Source organism: Tinamus guttatus, unplaced genomic scaffold (assembly GCF_059628265.1).
Source record: "Tinamus guttatus ecotype Peru unplaced genomic scaffold, ASM5962826v1 Tinamus_guttatus_pri_ptg000753l, whole genome shotgun sequence".
In the NCBI taxonomy this organism is placed as follows: domain Eukaryota; kingdom Metazoa; phylum Chordata; class Aves; order Tinamiformes; family Tinamidae; genus Tinamus; species Tinamus guttatus.
In genome coordinates this window covers 494,921-514,232 of record NW_028289287.1, presented here as the reverse complement: position 1 = coordinate 514,232, position 19,312 = coordinate 494,921, and the positions used below count along the sequence as shown (strand labels likewise).

Sequence of the window (19,312 nt, the reverse complement as noted above, 5' to 3'; positions counted from 1 at the left end):
AGTTGTTGTGTTGGGACTATGTGTTTTGGGACTAAGAGTTCTTTTAGCCTTGGGTCCTATAGTCAGAATCACCAGCTGGGTGGCTTCATTCATTTGAAGCATGAGCAGTGTAACTGTAGTGTAACTATATGCAGAGATAAAACTGTGGATGTGCTATTTGGGTGGCTTCCCAAACTAACCATTGCTTTGCATGGAACCCAGAAATTTAAAGGTTTAATTTCTGTTAATGTCACATTCACAAATGTCACAGATGATAAAACTGCTGTCTAGATGAGATTACAAAGTGGTGGGTGAAGTGAATCTCTGTTCCTGTAGTTTGATAATAATGGGGGGTGTAACGGGATCTATTACTTATGAGTAATAGAGCTGTATATATCTGTTTTCTTTCAATAGAGCAAGATGGAATGCTATTGGTTTATTTCTGTCTTACTTTTTAGCTTGTTTGGCTCTTCTTTAGTGTAATTGTTCCCCAGACCTGAAGAGTATCAGATACCTGGCTTACTGTCAGTTCAGCCTCACTTGCCTTTCAATCCAGTTTACCTCAATTAGTCTGTTCACTGCTGAATTTGTCCTTGTTGGCCTAATCCTTACTAAAATTTTTCTTGGCAAATCCAGCTGGCAGCGTTTTTATTTATCAACACAGCTTCTGCACATTCAAAAGTAGTAGCAAACTTTTGAGAGACCTCCACTTGAGATGAAATTTCTCTTATTCCAGAAAAATTGTCACAGGAAACTCAGCTGTGTGGGGAAGTAGAAGGAGCAAGGAAATATGTAAAAATTATCAATAATCAGGATTGTGAAGACAGGATTAAGTCAGGGATAAATAATGCCTTGAACTTGGTGTTACATAAGCAAAGTCACTATTGAATAAGTTACATCCATGTATATTTCCAAATAGCTAAAATTTTACTTAGTAAACTACAATTATGAATTCTAGTTTTTACTGCCTCTAGTTACAAATTCATCTTTAGTTGATGAATATAACATCCTCAAGTTATAAAATGCTTCATTCTTGAAAGTTTGAGGCAATAAGAAAGCATAAATCAGAGATATCTAGGTGCTGAAAAAAAAAAAAAAAGGTCATATCTCTGTGCAAAGACAAGAGTTATTCTTACCTAAGATATTTTTAATCCAACTTCCTTTCTATGCAAGACTGTCCGATACAGTAACTTTTAATTACTTTCTTGTCCAGGCAGCTTTCTTATTACTTTCTTGTCAGCATTTAATTGTCTGAGGCTCTGGGGTACTCAACCCTTCTTTGGGGAATGTTTTTACTGTCCAGTACAACAAATCCTGGCACAAAAAAAATAACCTCGTGGTAAAGGACCAGCATTATAGCTAGAAGAATTTGGTCTTCGGTACCTCAAATCTTGACTGTTCTCTGATTACATCTACTGATCTAAATATTTAGACCCATGACCTCTTCCTGCAAACCTTTCTGCTTTTTTTGCTGGCACTTTCATCAATGCTGATTTTTCTAGGTAATGCACATTTAATCCAATTACTTATGTTGCAGCTTGGTGTTAGCTTTCCCCACCAATCTTACTAAGCCAATGGTTCTTCAGGGGTTGTTATTTTTGAGCACATTTTGAAAAGTAAATGAAAAATGTGAAAGGTCTGAGGTGAGTCATGTCAGCCTTCAAAAGGGACAAAAAGGAGGGCACAGATAACCAGGCAAGTTAGCCTCACCTCCATCCATCCCTGGAAAGGTGGTAGAATCCAGCTCATCTTGGATATTGTCTCTAAGCATGTGGAGGACAAGAAGTTGATCAGGACTAGTCAGCACAGATTCCCCAAGGGGAAACCTTGATAGCCTTCTAACACTCTGGTAGCCTTCTGTCATGAAATGATTGGCTAGATGAGGAGGAATGAATAGATGAGGAGAGAGTGGTGGATGTTGTCTAGCTTGACTTCAGCAAAGCCTTTGACACGAGTTCCCATAACATCCTCATAGTCAAGCTCAGGAAGAATAGGTGAGGTGAAAGGATGGTGAGGTGGATTGAAAATTGGCTGAATGGCAGAGCTGAAAGCATTGTGATCAGTGGCACAGACTCTAGGTGGAGGCTGGTAGCTAGTGGTGTCCCTCAGGGGTCAGTATTGGATCTAATGCTCTTCAACTTACTCATCAATGACCTGGAAGAAGGGATAGAGTGCCTCCTCAGTAAGTTTGCTGATGATACAAAACTGGAAGGAGTGGCTGATGATACAGTGCAGCCATTCAGAGGGACCTGGACAGATTGGAGAGCTCCACAGAGAGGACCCTCATGAAGTTCAAGAAAGGCACCTTAGGAAGAATAACCCCATGTACCACTACAGGATGGGGATTGAGAGAAGGACCTGGATATCCTGGTGCACTAGTTGAACATGAGCTAGCAGTGTGCCCCGTGGCTAAGAAAACAAATAGTATCCTGGGCTCCCTTAGGAAGAGTGTTGTCAGCAGGTGATCCTCCACCTCCACTCAGCCATAATGAGGATTACTGTGTCCAATTCTGGGCTCCCCAGTTCAAGATGGACGTGGAACTACTGGAGATAGTCCAGTGTAGAGCTACAAAGATGTTCTTAATGAACTCCAATAACTTCTGGTTATCAATTTAGGTGAAGAGGATAGAAACAATTGGCCAGGATCCCTTCCCTTAAGACCTGGTGCTTATTCCATTGTATAAGCTACAGTTTATCAGCTAAGGGCTGATTACACATTATTTCCTCTGGATGATGTCTTATGTATGATCTGGGTTTAACCATTTTAATTTATTTTCATTTAGGGAAGGCTCATGATAATGCTAGTACTCCTTTTCTTGCATTAAACTTTTGGTTATATTGCAAGGAAGTACTAAAGTACTAAACTAAACTTTAGTAAGTATTAAACACTACTATTGCTTTACAGAGCAGCATGAGAAGCTGGTAGGTTTATCACATATTTGTGTTTTAGAAAAAGACAAAGAAAAGCAAACAAAAAGAAATCTAACATCATGCTCTTTTATTATTGGACTAGGAGATGTAGTATGAATCTTATAAAGCCTAGATCGACTGCAAAAATGCAGTTCTTCCATGAAAGAGCATAATATAAAGCCAAATACTTAGTGTCACTGAGGTGCCGAAGGCTTAAAGTATGACCAATTTCTGTTTAATTTCAATAGCCTGAGTCAGATTTTGTTTCGCTTTCCAGACTTGGTAGGGTAACACTGGAGTAAGGTGGTGGTGATAGCAGTAACTGGAGGCTGTTGCAAAGGTTGATTAAAAAGCTATGCTTTGTCTCCAGAGCAATTCAGTGCAAACTGGGGCATCCTCTTCTTTTTCTCCTTGTCTCTGCTTTTGTTTTAACCTACATCAAATAACTATAGACCATCAAATTAATATTCCAGGGGCTGAAAAAACGTCAGACACAGTTCTTATTCTTCTGTCATAAACCTTTCACAATCAAGGTGAGAAGAGTCAACTTCTCTCCAGTCTTGGCTCTTAAACGTCCCCAAGGTCTGGAACCTTCTCTATTTCTTCTTCTTCTCTGATATGGAACATTGGGTAATAAAAGAATAATAGTCAAAGCATTTAGAGAAGTGTGTGCATGCTTATTTGTTGGGAGTACAGACCTGTGAGGAGCAAAGAAACTTGGGAGCTGCTTGGCTTATAAATGTGTCCAAAATGTGAACTTGGTATAATGCTTTTTTTTTTTTTTTTCCTTTTTTTTTTCTTCTTTTTTTTTTCTTTTTCTTTTTTTTTTTTTTTGGCAAGGAGTGGGAAGAGAACAACAGTCACGCTGATTGTTGTGACAAAAATATATCTTTGAGAAATGTAATGGTGTATTTGACTCCTAGTTCCTGATCTTCAGCATTGGAATAGACTTGCAGAATATGGTGCGTCCAGTCTTTATATATATATATATGCCAGTGCATTTTATATAGGTATTTGTATATGCGTGTACATGCACACACAGATTTTTTATGTATTTGGACTGTGCTATTGCAAAGAGGCCAGTATTGGTATTTGCTATCACTCTACGTGCTCTGCCTTCCACAAGACCAGTTCCTCCAGTGTTCACAAGAAATAGCCCAACTGGTAATAAGTAACAGATTGCTTCATGAGTTCCTGTTTAGCCTTTTTTTCCAGAATTAGTCAAATGTGTCAACTGACATAGTCTTCATAATTTTATTCATTTCTGGTTGTGTCTTGGCTTGTTTATATCAAAGAACGATTCCTGTTTTTTCAATCAAAAAAGAATATCCTTTTAGGGAAATTTAAAGGAAGTGTATTAATTTGACCACCATGACAAACTTACTTTCTATGGTAAAAAATATTTTTGATAGGGAGTCAATAAATATACTTAATTTCTGATTTCTAAAAAAAAAAATCACTAATGCTTGGTAAAAACCATATCATAGTGTGTTTTTCAATTAAAAATGCTTTCAAAAACTACCAAAATTATTATTTTTTAATTCTTAGGAAAATAAATGATTTTTTGGAACATGTTGAAGAGAAGATGAAAAATATTGGTCTGTCTGTATCCAGCATGTCTTTTCCAGCATCCCCTGAATTTAAAAAAAACAGTTATTTTTAAAAGGTCATTTAACTTGAGCATTTAAAACATGCCTGGTCGCTGAATATCTGTGCTTTTAAACACAGCAGAAGAAATGGTTCATCTTCATACAGAAATTAAAGCAGTTCTGATAACTTCTATTAAAATATTTTTCTATTATTTTAGTTGGTAGCACAAGGTATGCCACTATTTACAGCACGCTTCCACCTTGATTCCATGCTGCTACACTTAATTTTAAGTCAGGCCTTCTTCCTCTCCCTTGTCTTTCCTCTCCCTTTCCAGAAATACTCCTATAAAGGGATTTGGCATGACTGAAATCAGATCTGGCCTCTTTTCCTTCCTACACTTTGTGTGTGTGTTTGTTCAGTAATGGTAGAGGACCATCTTGCAGTTAACTTCTTTACTCCAAATGTAAAATAAAGTCCATAAATTGTTAAAGTAGGAATTTGGGAGAATTTGGGATCTCAGATGCAAATGTGATGATCTTTAGGAAATTAGTGTGGTTGTTAGTAATTCACCTTGGCTGAAGATGTGTATATCAGTGATCAGTGTATATAAGTACCTCAAGGGAGGTAAGTAAGGGTAAGGGTGCTGGCCTCTTTTTGGTGGTGGCCACTGATAGAACTAGAGGAAACGTCTGGAAACTAAAGCATGAAAAGTTGCACAGGAACTTAAGGAAAAATTTCTTAACAGTGAGGGTGACAGAGCACTGGAACAGGTTGTCAAGAGGTGTTGTGGAGTCTCCTTCTCTGGAGATCTTCAAAACCCGCCTGGATGCAGTCCTGTGCCACGTGCTAGGTGACCCTGCGTGTGGAGGGTGGTTGGCTAGATGATCTCTAGGTCCCTTCCAACCTTAAGCATTCTATGATTCTACGATTCTAAGATCTGGCCCTATCCCTTCCATTGACACTGACCAGAGATACACTCTTCTTTGTTGTAGGTATCTGGATCAAAGCGTCCCAGGTATTCTTGTTAAAAATAGCAAAATATTTTTTTTTTCTTTCTTTCTTTGCCTTTGCAGGATGTCTTGGGGACTTCAGTTCTGCACAGCCTGAAAGCCAGGGTACAACACAGTAAAGATGCAATCTAAGCACAACTTCAGTGGCCTGCAAGAAAGATTTTTTAAGCAGCTTAATTAAACTGATACAAAATAACCATAGTTTTAAAATATTTTATTTTATTAAATGTTTAAAATAACATAAACTTCATATTAACAATTTTATGGCTGAGGTTCTTACAGTTTGTGACTTCTTTACATTTTTATCAGATTTGAGAAATCAAAAGATTACACGATAAATTAGAAACTTTATAAGTAAGATTTATAACATTAAATTGTTTCATAGCTAACAAGAATATAGAAATAGCAGATAGAACCATATAAACTTTGCACAGTGGGAGAATACAGATTTTACTATAAAGTGGGATTTGCCAAGATTATGTAGGAACAAGAAACTTTTAATAGCATTTTCATGTTCATCTCAAGAAAATAACTCAATCCAGAGTTTTTTTTTTTAAGCAATAGAGAAAAGTGGGAAAGTGCATCTTTAATTATCCCCCAATACTTTTTTTTTTTCTTTTAAACTGTCTTCAGGTAAGTCTACATCAACTTCTTGCCAATGTTTAGCACCATGAAATGGGATATTCACCATTTAACTTTGTATATTATTTACTCTGCACTAGAATAAAGGGCCCAATTGTAATAAAAATTAATCTGTACTTTCTGCAATGTCAGAAGAGCAACAGCATGCTTTCAAACATGAAGCTGTAGCTTATTTACAAACCAAAGAGTGCCCCCCTCCCTCTTTTCCCAGTTGCTTATTCATGATAATGGTTTGATTATTTAATAGTACTACAGTTTAGGTTTCCTTTGCATAGGAAACTAGGATAGGTTTTATCACTTAATCATAACTGAATTAGAACAGTGCATACCAAACAAGCACAGCCTGCCATTTCATTATAATAGCCACTATTTTTACCATCTCAGTATGTTGTATGACAAAATATGTGCTGAGAGATGTGAACACACACACAGAGACATAACATACACAAGCATGTTTTCTTCAAAAATGAAAAAAAAATGTATTTTTTGAAGAAATGAGTAATATGCCAACAAGCTGTAATATATCAGTATGTCTGTTCCCCCTGCCAAGGAAGAATTGCATTTTCCTAACAAAGTTATTTGGGGGCAGGAGGGAACATTGGGAAATTTTATTTTTGTAATAGACTTGCTGGAGATAAACAGCCTTGTTTGTCAGTCAAATGGCAGTTTAAAATCAAAATAACAGTAGTGATTTGAGTTGTTTTGTGTATCTATTTAATAAAAAAAGAGATTCCTTTTAATTGCAAGCTTGAAGACTTATGCCCATTGCTCTTTGACAATGAAATGATACTCGGTATTTCATTGCTTTTACATGGCAGTTCATAGCTATAGCCTACAGACTAATATATATATGCATAGTATTAACAAAAACATTAGCACACTGGCTTTAGCAGTGTTCCCATGTTATTTCTGTAGCAGAAATGCAGGCTTCTGACAGTGTAACAGGTAGATAAACTGCAAGTCCATGGGATGCGATTACAAATGATAATCCCATTGCGTTGTCTTGTGGCAGATATTTTCTGCAGTGGCTGTGCAGAGTGACTGCTAATATTGGTCTCCATGCTGGCTGCCAAGAGCTAGAGGAGAGGCTCACGAGGAATGGGGGGATTTTTATTCATGCATTTCAATGCAAGAAACCCAACTGATAACAAAATGATGAAAAAACTCTTCCCCTATATGCTTCTTCTGTAAAAAATCTGAGTCCTGTTTCAACCATATGGGTTGAAAATCTAATTCTCTAGCCCTCAACCATAATAATATCTACTCCTTAGTTTTCTACATTAATATGTGGTCCCTAAATATTGGTCTCCACAGGATCTCTAAGTTAATAATTGTATTGGGTTTCAGTTATCAATTGTATTGGGTTTCAGTTATCAAAATGGTGCGTGGCATAGATGAAAGAGAGAGCGACGTAGTAAGGAAAAAGAAAAGTAGGTGTCATTTGTCCTTTTTTTTCCTTTAGTTCCCAAAGGCTTGTTATTTTTTCAGAGCAAATGCAAACATACAGGAACATACAGGAAAGCCCCAAAGGTAAATCACTGCTTGATGTCAGAACAGGCTTTAAACCCAGGCCCAGCTTGCTATGATCACAACCAGGACTGACACCAGAATGCCACTGCAAGGTGTCAATCTTTGTATTGAGGCCATTCTGAAATACAATTGTGATTCAGACAATCACCTGGAAAATATCTGAAGCCACAAGAAAATGGTTAAAGTTTCAAGTCTCACCGCATGTTATGTCTGTGTTAAGGAACCTTCCCATAGGTAAGGCCAAAGTTCAGGAGCCAGCTGCAAGAAATATCGTGTGGGTTGTGAAAGGGTGCCAGGATAGCATGAACTGTCTGCTACAGCTATGCTTCTGACATCCCTAGCAGCTCCTGCTATTTAGCAGGGACGAGTAGTAGCTTTGCTACTTCTGTTACCTTCAGCAAAATGCTGAAGTGCTTTAAAACATGTCACCACCACCGCTCTGAGCGACACCTGAAGTACCTTTTTGCAGGTCTGGATACGCTCCAGATATAGTTTGGATACTGAACAAATAACATCTGTCAGATTTGTTGGGACAACCTGTGCAAGTAATTACACGTGCCTATAAGCATATTTGCTGATGCATGGCACAACGAGGATTGGAGGAGAGATGGCAGGAGTTTGGAGGAACTCATAGCCCCGCAACAGTAGGTTTTTATCTATGTACTTCATCCAGATAGTGTAGGTGCTCTGTTGTCTGCAGTATTTGACTTTTCTGGAGGATTTTGCTTTTTTTGTCTGTCATGTGGATAACTCAAGAATTATGATCCCCTTAGCTGTTGCTTCTCTTTATACAGAAGAGAGGCACTTTAAAAGACTTGTAGGATATCAGTTAGGAATCTTGCCTTATATTATTTTTCTTTCAAAATAGTCTGCACTTCCATTTTTTCTTTTTAACATTTAATCTGAGGAAAGACTGGAAACTGGCTGATAATTGATTTTACTTAAGCAAATACTTTCAAATGCAGAGGACTCCCTACAAAGCCATGCCTCACCTTGCCAAGGCTATTCAGTCTCTGCATAGCCAAGGTAGCCAAGTATGCAGCTGACCTTTGTGATATACACTGCTAAAGAAGCACTGGACATGAAGTGTCCAGCCCTAGGTGACTGAATCACCTAGCTCCTGAATTCACAGGCAGTGACACGTTGCTATTGTGCAATACACAGCATGCAAACCTTTATGGTACTGTGGCTGTGGCTGTGGAAAATACTTGGCTCACAACTAGCACAGTCGAAGTATGTTTTCAAATGAAGAGCTTAAAAACTTGCATCTTTGTAAACTGTGTGCCTAACCTACTTGAACATCGGTCTGAAGTAATGTGTGGTAAGCCCCCAGGTCTTTACAGGCAATGGCAGAGTCCTACCACTTTGGACAGTGTGCTTTTGGACAGGTTCTGCTGCAAGCATCCTTTGGCAATTGCTTGAAACTAGACCTCAAGTAATACAGGGAGAAAATAAATTCCTTATTTTTTTAAAAAGATTTTTGAACCATCTTGGAGACCTTAGATGAAAACATCTTTTTATCATAATTTGTTTTCTTCACTGCCACAGGTATAACTTCTTTTAAAGAATGCTAGCTCTGTAAGTTCTCTGCTATTCTCAGCATTGAGGAAAGAATAATTGTTCCATCCACCATATTTTCTGGGATGTACTTTTTCAAACAGCTAGAATGACATGGGACTAGACAAGCTGTAGTTGTTTCAAAAAGTAGATGTTTTGGAATCTCATAATCTTAAAGTGCTTATTAAGCTTACTCAAAGTAAAAAAAAAATCCAGTATTAGATTTGACTTTGAAAATCTGGTAGCATGATAAATTTGTTGCTGTTGTGGGAGAGCCACTGTTGCACCAGCTACTTTGGAGACGCTTTTCTTTCTCTCTTTCCCTGCAGGACTTCATACTTAGAACAAACCTGAAAGGCCATTCGAAAACCAGTGAAACCATTCACTAAGTTAAACAAACAGCTCCTATAGTTCTGGGCATTAATAGAATCCTTAAGGTCCTTTCTAAACCACAACAAAGGACAAAATATTTTATCTTCATGTAGCATAATGTTTTTTAAACAGAAGTATGTGAAATCTTTCCTATTCTCAACAAAAGTGATTTTTGAACTCTTTAATTTCTACTGACAGCTGTGGTAGCAGAATTGGCTTGATTGGATTCCTTTACATTTGTTTGGCCAGTGCAAATGACCAACTTCTGAGTGATTTAGCCATAATGAAAGCTTGAAGGGCAGTAACAGGCTACTTCTGAGCTAAAAGGAGAGAAATTTTCTACAAACAAATGGAGAGGGGTGAAAAAGGACCTGTTTCTCAAAAAACAGCTTCTGATATTTTTTTCGATCTTTTCAGAAGTTTTCTCTTCATTCTCAGAGTAAATACAGCACTTCTCAAGACCAAAAAATAAAAAAGTTACAAGCAAAAATGATAAATACAAAAAATGGGGCTTTATAATAGAAGAAAAACTGCAAGCTTAACCACAAGCTTTTCTCTTTTATGGAGTAAATAATGCCTTTCCATAATAAAGCAGCTTGTGAGTGAGCACAGTTAAGATAGGTACATGAATTCTATGCATCTCTTCAATTATGGCTTGAAAGTATCAGTCTGATACTGCAAGTATCCATAGCAACATAAAGCAAAATCTGAAAAAAAATGTTTTGTGTGTTCACTGGCCTATTATAAGTGATTTTGCTTTTTTTTTCTCTAAGTTTTGAAAGACAGACAATGAAATCATGACTTTCAACAAGGTATCATTTCACTGAATAAGAATGAAGGAATAGCCTCTTTAGGAAGACCTCTCATAGGTTAATTTCCTCAGCTGTTTCTTCTCTGATTGTACCCCTTCTGAGTTTCTATGCCCTGAACTTTGCCTCATTTAAGGGGGAAAGTGAGATTAAGATAGCCTAGGCAAGTGCATGGGAAGACAATGACTTTGGTTAATCCATATGCTTGTGCATCTGACTCTGGATGAAAGATTCCAGCTTGACCTGCTCCTACAGCTTCAGTTATGGCTTTAAAGATTGGCCTCATCCTATGGAAGAAAGACCACCATGTATTAAAGCATTAGTTAAAATTAAAAAGGTGAACATATAACAGTGCACAATAAATGCAGGCTGCTGTTGGAGGGAATCGATTTTTCTGCTGCTTTCAGGCCTGGATGCCCACAATTGAGGATTAGAGGAGGTGGAGGTCCTTCTGGAAGAGGCTGGATGCCAAGAGACTGCTTCAGTGCCTGAGGGTACTGGATGCCCTGAAGTAGGAAAGGAACTTATAGCAGAGGCTCACCACAAAGTACCAGATGTTTCGAGCCATCTGTGACCTTGCAATGAAAATGCGCCAAATGATCACTAGGAGTGTGGTGTTGAATGCATATCGAATATTCCTCAGCCTGGGAAAGAGAGAGATGCATGTTATGGAGGAGGACAAAAAAGCTACCCCAAAAATGTACCACATCATTGTTTCATTTACTGCAGATAATTTTGTAAGAAATCCATTTTATAAGGTCCTTCAGTGCTTTGTCATTCCTATTTTAGTAAAGACACTAAGCATAGAATGTCTTCTGTCCCACAGTACCATCCTGCCAGGAAGGCAGTCCAAGCCTGTTGAGTTCATAGTGAGAAGTGAAACCTACATGACAGACAACGAAATGTCCAACATGTCCTATCTTATTTGGGTATACTGATTACTTTTGATTATGTAGAATGGAGGCTGTAGCATAGCTGGAGAATTTTTGCTGGTGCTGATGAAAAAGCTTTCCTGGTGGGTTAAATCTCACCTCTAATGCTGGGTTCAAATAATCAATAATGGCCTTCACTTTTGCAGTACTGCATTTTTTTTTAATTGTGTATTTAAATTAAGTTATTGAGTCTTCAAAATGATAGTTGTCTTTCTTTCTACAGTTTCACCAGTTCTCTGTAACTCTTACTTATCCAGTGTCTGACCAATGGCTTCATATCTAGTGAGCCCAAGAATGGTACGATATTTGTAAGAGTCCTTTATTTAACACTAACATTGTACTACCTACTTGCGCTTATGAGGCCATTGTTACAGAAGGTTTATAAATCTTTTAAAAATGACTAGGAAAGTGTTTAGGATTCCTTCGTTTAGGCAACTACATTTATTCTTCTAGTATTTACAGTGCACAGCTATGGTTTTCTTAAAACAAGCTATCAGGCTAGCTCCGAACAACAATTTCTCTTTCTCCTCTTGCCTATACTTCTCAGCAAAAGGGTTGAAGAAGACAGGAAGAGCATGGTATTTAACTGAAGTGGAGAGAGGGTATCTCCTTTTACTCATCTGCATATCCTCCCCTAAATGATTAGAAAGTTCAGCTTTAAAGTGAAATTTAAAATACCATCTATGCGTAAAGTTTTTATGCAATCCCTTCAAATTCCTAAAAGCATTTGGGATCTTAATAAATTCTAAATCTGACTTTCATTTATCTATGGTAATTTTGAAAGACCTGGAACTCCTGCATTCATGGACTTCTCTTCTGTAACTCGCTAACTTAATTATTTGGACATCTTCTGTAAAGGCACAATATCTAGCCTCCGATTGTTAAGTTTACAGTAAGTTCCATATTCACAGGATGGAAAATTAAATACAGAATCAACTCTCTGCCATAAGAAAGGAGCCGTGATGTGTTTATCTTGCATATTATTCAACGCCATCATGTTGCAATATAAACAGTAATTTTTCTCAAGAGCCATTCAAGGTAGCTGGAAACTGTTCTTGTCACTGGGAATACTTACTTTCTTAAGTGCTGCTTTGCTGCTGGAATCCCAGACATGTCCTCATTTAGTAAGTACTTCTTAGCACCGAGGCAGTAGCTTTCAATGTACTCTGACCAATGCAGCTGGCGAACATCAAAGTTGTACAACTGGGATTTAAAAGACAAACAGCAGTGTTCAAAAGCCAGAATTCAAAACATACACATTAAGCACCAATTCTTCCTTGTCCTCTGCTCTTAGTAAGTCCCCTCTACTAAATTTTCAAGGCCACCAAGTTCCAAAGAAGAGATGGGCACTAACAAGCTGTACTTCAAATCTGTGGATTAATGTTCATTCCTTTCTTGTCCAATTGTGCATTTGGGCAAAACAAGCAGAAATGTGGTTTTAGCTAGAGGAAATAAAGATAGATTTTTGTTTCAGGTGGCCACTTGTACATAAAAATATGCATATACAATACATATATATGCCTTTACCCAGCGTGGAAGAAAAATGTCATTCCGCTAATGCAAGCTGCCTTGTAGTTTTTTGATGTGTCATTAGAATTATCTTTGAGTGTAAATAAATGAAGTGGACATTTAATCAAGAAATCCCTTTGCATCAGTTGTTATTTTGTCCTCTCATCATTTAGATTGATAGAAATCCAAGGTATCTAAAGAATGGGTTACTCTTTTTTGGCATTGAGAAATCTTATTGCAGAGCTAATGACACTAGTTAGTTTCAAATGTTGGTACTGGAAAAAAAAATAACAATGTTCTTAGGTGGTTGTTTTTCTATTAAAGAAGTAACTTGAGTTGTAGGGAGGAAGTGCTTTTGTATAGTTTTTTTTTTTTTTAATCAATGAATGCAGGTGAACAAAATTTCTTACTTACAATGGCTTGAAAGGGGAGATACTTGGAAAATACCTTCCTGTTTGATTTGGTGCAAGAGCTTTGGTATCAAAATAACAACAAATGAGCAAGGAGCAGTTGCCTAACTGCGTCAAAAACAGAAGATTAGCTACCATGCAGATCCTGATGTGTCTATCCAATATGTATGGACATCTGTACTGCTCGTAGACTATCTTGTTTGAGTACTGCTTCAATGTAGCAGTGACAGCATAGGATTCAGTACATATCACAAAATTCTCCTAGTCTTTGTGTTCTGTCAGTCCTTCAGTTACAGGTCACCCACCAAAAGTCAGGGACTGCCAGAGAGAGAGAGGAGAAAGTGATGTTGTAAAGTATCTCCCTAGTTTTCCAAAAGTGAGACACACAGAAAACTAGGGTGAGAAAATATTGGGAATGCTATAGAGAGTTCAATGACCAATTGATTACAACAAAACTACCTTAGCACAAATCCTTGCATTACTGTTGATATTCTCTTTGTGGGGTATCTGTACAGGACATTAGATAACATAGTCATATCCTTCCATTAAGTGAGAGATACCTGAGATACTCAGAGTCTGGAGCTGTGATATGAAGAAAGTAATAAGACAGCATTGCTTATGATGCCTTTAGCTTCTCCAAAACAAAGGTTGTGTTACAACTGGATCTTAGAGAATATAAAGTCATACTCATACAATCTATTTTGTCTGTGGAAACAAATCTAGATTGTTTATATGCCAAATAGAAATCGGAAAGCTAAAGACAAAGCATTGCTGTATTAGTTGGAAAGTTGTTCTTTCATCTGTTTCTTCAATACACCTCAGAAGAAAATCCTTCCTACAAAAGATTGTTCCTGATTTACTATTTAATAAAACAAGGAGGAACGCATTATTTCTCTCTGAGGTTAATTTCAGTCATCTAGACATTTGAAGGCTTAACTATGCACCAAAAATGATTGCTGGAGCTGAACAGAACTTCAGTTTAGCAGTCTGTACAGGATGTGCTCACCTTTTTGTCCTCTGGGTTAAGATGACTCATTAACATATTCATATTATCAGAAGACCAGTCCCAGGACTGGGTGGAGAAATACTGCAGGAGCATCAAAGACTTGTGCAGTCGATTGATTATCTTCATCATTCTGAAACAGAGAAGGATTGTCAGCGACAAATACGACATTTGATCTTTGCTGGAGTTTTGATCCATAAGTGCTTTCACCAGTTCAGATGAATAAGAACTGTAACTCCAGCAAAGCACTTCACTGATGCTCATTAGGCTGAGAACTTGCTCAGCTCACTAGGCTGAGAACTTGCTCAGCAAGGATCTAACTCTGCCAGTTGAGATTCTTGATCATAGAGCTTTTATTGTTGACTTCAACATGGAAGAAAAATTGCACCTCATAGAGCAAAACTGAACCCTAATTTCCTTGCATGAACGAAGCAAGGGTAAGAACCCAAAAAATAAACCTACACCGTGCAGTACTGTGAAGTGAAATCTGAAAAGCAGATTGAAAATTTATAAAGGTCCACTGTGGAGTCGAACCACTGCACAAATGCACTTCTCATACCTGAGCTGACTGCCACCATGAGGCTCTGATTTTGCATTTAATAGCTCCAATTCAGAGGCTGCATGGACAGGCCATGAAGTCTCATTCTGAACTTTGGTTTTCAGAAAATGTTTTTCTTGTGTGTGTGTGTGTGTCTCTGGGCTTCTTTGATCAATATATAACAATATATATATATATTTTTTTTCCTTAAGGAGCAGTCCTGTCCTTCTGTAGTGTCAGTGTGGAGGAAGGTTTGACAGCATGTTCATCCAGTGAGGGATTCTAAATGATCTGCAAATTATCAGCCTGTAGATGCTTAGTTTTGGAACTGTATGAACATCTTTCTGGAGCGTGAGTGGCCTGAAAAAATGGTATGCCAGGGATATGGCATCTAAACAAGGAATTTGGAAATAGAGGCTCAAGTTTCTCATTTATCTTGTGCTTTTCCATAATGCATTTTTATATGAAAGAAAATGACAGTATTGCTGTCACAGAATCACAGGATTGTTTTACAGCTATCTCAATGGTCATGAAGACAAAAGGCCTCTTGTACCAAATGATGTGCAGTGCTTGAGCAATTCTGAGAATACACCATGTTCTCTCAGAATGGATAAGGGCAAGAGAAAGTATTAAAAGGATGATTTCTGTGGAATACAAAGTTGTTTTCATGAGTAATTTTGAGCTGCCCAGAGGGAAGCAAAGTCAATGTGACAAATAAAAGAAGGCAGTCTGCAGAAGAATGGTGCCAGACTGGCCTTGCGCTGCACAGATGCAACTGCCACTACAATAAGCACTAAGCACAGCAAAAAAAGACAGAGTGAGTACATCAATTCCGAGGAGAACTGTGCAGCTTACTCAAAGTGAATTTAAAGCGCAGGAAACCTTATACAGACAATCCTACTCAGAATTAAAGCAGCCTTCATTTTAGAAGTAGGCAACCAGATTAAGGGTGTTTTCATTACGAATATTTATGTGTACATAGACCGAATGCACTTTAGCTAAACTGCTTAAAAATTACTTCAGTTATTCTGCCTGGTTGTCTCCAAGTAGGTAAGAACTATTGGGCAATGCTTCGTGAATATTTATTACATTTTAAGGACTTGGGAAACAAAGTAGATATATTGAATATGTGAGAAGAGCAGAAGATGATCGTTTTTGTGCAAAGGGGCAGATTTCCATGTGAGAGTTTGTTTTGTGTTTGCACAAAAGATGTACATGGGTATTTCGATGGGTTGCCCAACTCCCATCCCAAAACATAACAGGAGTTGCTGGGTAACTCTATTATCTCTGGAGGTAAAATCCAGTGTCTAGCTTGCACAAGGCCTGTGCAAGTTACGCTTTTATTGTGATGTGTGTGCACAGATTTCAGGTTGCCCCTCAAACTCACTCCTAAAAAGCAGTCAGTATCTTTAGAGTGTTTAGGGGAAATGGAATCTGTCAGAAAAAAATAGTAAGAGATGTCTTTTGTTGGAGATGTCAGATTGGAAAGCAAAAATCCCATCCATGTGACCTCTTGGCAATACGAGCAAAATGAGCTGTGCCTGTACAAATCAGTAAAGACCTACAGAAAGCAACATATCTGAATGGCTGAAAGTACTGGTAAAAGACAGAAACAAAGGCATCTAAAAAGGTACAGTTTGAAAACTGTACTTTATGCTAACTGTTAGAGCCCAAATGTCATCACCAAGTTAAAATTAATTTGTATTAAAAAAATGTGCACTGAAAAACATTACCAGGTAGAAAAATGCTTTTCTGCAGCCTTCTAGGGTTATGGCAAAAATTTCTTATAGAGTATCTCATTATCCATTGTGGATGAACTGAGAGGAAAAATACAAAACAACAACAACAAAAAAACAACTGACAGCCTTAGTATTTATACTTCATCTTGTCTTCTTGAAAGCTATTTACAGCAATGATCTCCTTACTTGCTCCCACACTGAGCCTTGCATGAGCAGATTCTCAGGTGTGACAGGTTCCTTTGAAAGACTACTAGTAACATATTATTTTCTAAGCCATGGATAAGTATGTAGCAATAACTGGAAGTCATCTAGGGCAGCCTCACTAGGCATCTGGCAATATATGTGGAAAAGCTAGCACTCGGAGTAAGATTCCTGGGAGAGGATTTATCTTGAAACTTAAATTAATGAAAGACATAGACTGTGCTGAATAAACATTTGCCAAACCATAACAAGTTTCCAGAAAACATATCCTATATGATAACACTCTTCCTTATAATGAACTGAGCAGTATAGTGAACTGAGGCCTATGCTTTGTTTGTGGCAAAGAAATTCCTTCCTACTGCTTGTAAATCTGTTATATGGTCATGGAGACAATTCAATAAACTACTATAAAAATAGCTTGTACTTCAACAGATGGGAATGACAAGTGGGAAGAAAGATAAGCCTAGACTCATGTTTAAAGTATAGTGAAAAAATAAAGGTGAACATTTAAACAGGTTCAGTGAAACATTCATCCTTTTTTTAATTTGAACGTGGTTTACTATCCTTTAGAGCATAAAGACCTGTTTTTTAGGTAGCTGTGAGAAAAAAAAAAAGATCTGCTACCATGCCTGCTTTATACCGCACTGCAACAGTACCTGGATGAACTTTACTGGCTCTCTAAGAGGAAAGGGTAATTGAAGAACTCCCAATCCTGTTGTTGAACCTCTTTCCTCAGGTCACAAATCTAAAAGTTCAGATCTTTTTCAACATGAGTTCATGCCGAGCTCTATTTAAAATTCAAAGATAGTATTACAGACAATGTCCATTAGTTAGAAGTTCACCTTCATGAAAAGAAAAGTCCAGTGTAACAGTAATGCTTAGTACTTACTGCTGCCTGTTCTAGTGTTGGTGAAGCAAGCTTTCTAACTAGAAGAGCAGACATACTGTTCCACTGCACATTAAATTCTCCTCTTTGGTTGCAAGGAGTTGCAGTCAGAAGTTGGCCAAGTCAATTATTTACAGAAGGATTCTGTCCACATGGGACACACATGCCTGTGTTTATTCTAGCCATGACATTGCCAAGGCTCAAATACAAATTGTAATTGGCAAACCATCCTTGTAAATATAAGTCAGTTTATTCATACTTATAAGCAATCATGTCTTTCTGGATATCAGAGCTTTGGGGCAGTGCTAGCAACTGCTAATTTTGCATCTGATTTATGAGAAAAAAACATTAGCTGTCATGCTCTAAACCTTTCCATCTCAAGGGTTTATACAGCCTAGAGTCTTTACTTCGGACATGCTGATGCATTCACGTAAGAATGTTTTAGTGATTGAAATTTTGCAGTACAGAGAACAACAGGTCAGTGCTTATATATAAGCAATCACAGAATCGCAGAATCACAGGATGATTAAGGTTGGAAGGGAACTCTACAGACCACCTAGTCCAACCCCCCCGGCATAAGCAGGGACCGCTAGAGCATGTGGCACAGGGCGGCAGGCAGGTTTTGAAGATCTCCAGAGACGGAGACTCTACAACCTCTATTGGCAACCTGTTCCAGGGCTCGGTCACCCTCACAGTAAAGAAGTTCTTCCTCATAAGGAGATTAAACTTCCTATGTTTCAACTTACACCCGTTACCCCTCGTCCTGTCACTGGCCACCTGAGGATGACATAACAGCAATGAGGATGACGTAACAGCTGCTTTACTATCCAGACGTTAACTTCATTATTTCTTCGGAAGAACTTTCACAGGAAAACCAGAGAGACCAACTTTGATCTAATATTCCTCTTTTGCTTCCTTGGGAACTGCCAAAGTGTGTAAAGCTGAGTTTACAATGTGTGCTGCTCCCTGAAAAATGGAAAAAGTGGGTATTCTAGACTATGCTTGCTTGCTATGCAGTTAAAGGAAAGGACTGGAGGAAGGGAGAAGACTATGGACTGCAAGCTGATGCAGCAAGTTCTCAGACCTTATTTATATATATTTTTTTTCTCTATAGTATTAGTAATTATCAAAATGGTTGAAGGCATACCATTTCTTACCTGGGCTTCCTTCCTGTAAGTCTCATATACAAGTCATAGAGTATGGCTGGAGCTTTATGACTGACAGTTATCCAATACTGATTTATCAGGTAGTTTGATGTCAAGTGAGCATTGGGTGTTCTAAAGGCCTGCTCAAGTGGGTTCCTTTTGAATGTGGACATCACATACTGTTCTGTAAGAGAACAGACATTTTGCTTAAAATCAGAAATTTAATTTGAGAAACGTTGGACACAAGCATAACAGCATGTTTCAGTAAAATCCAAGTTACTGTGCTTAATAAGTTTAACTTATAGTTCTGGAGACCATACAATCAGCAGGTTAGACAACACGATTCCATTAAAATTGCATTAAAATTGATCCACCTATTACTTACTTTAAACATATTCTGGTTTTAGACTTAATATCAGAGGGCATAAACATCACTGTCAAAACATCATAGTACAGTGGGAAATGATCATATAGCTGTAGCCTGAAACTCCCCAAATCAAGAAACAACAGTCTGCCTTGCCTTGCAACAGATCAAGGAGATGATCAAGGA

The 19,312-nt window shown here is 37.9% G+C and overlaps 1 protein-coding gene across 1 annotated transcript in view; it reads right to left on the bottom strand.

The window, feature by feature from the left end:
* Positions 1-10,596: 10,596 nt before the first annotated feature.
* Positions 10,597-19,312, bottom strand: part of LOC104572029 (fatty acyl-CoA reductase 1) — a 63,792-nt gene continuing 55,076 nt past the window's right edge. Inside the window, exons 8-11 of the mRNA XM_010219167.2 lie at positions 18,775-18,946; positions 14,257-14,386; positions 12,407-12,534; positions 10,597-11,043 (exon numbers count right to left, since the gene is read on the bottom strand). Of these exons, the coding sequence (XP_010217469.1) occupies positions 10,881-11,043; positions 12,407-12,534; positions 14,257-14,386; positions 18,775-18,946 (593 nt within the window). The 3' untranslated portion in view covers positions 10,597-10,880. The remainder of the gene's footprint in view (positions 11,044-12,406; positions 12,535-14,256; positions 14,387-18,774; positions 18,947-19,312) is intronic.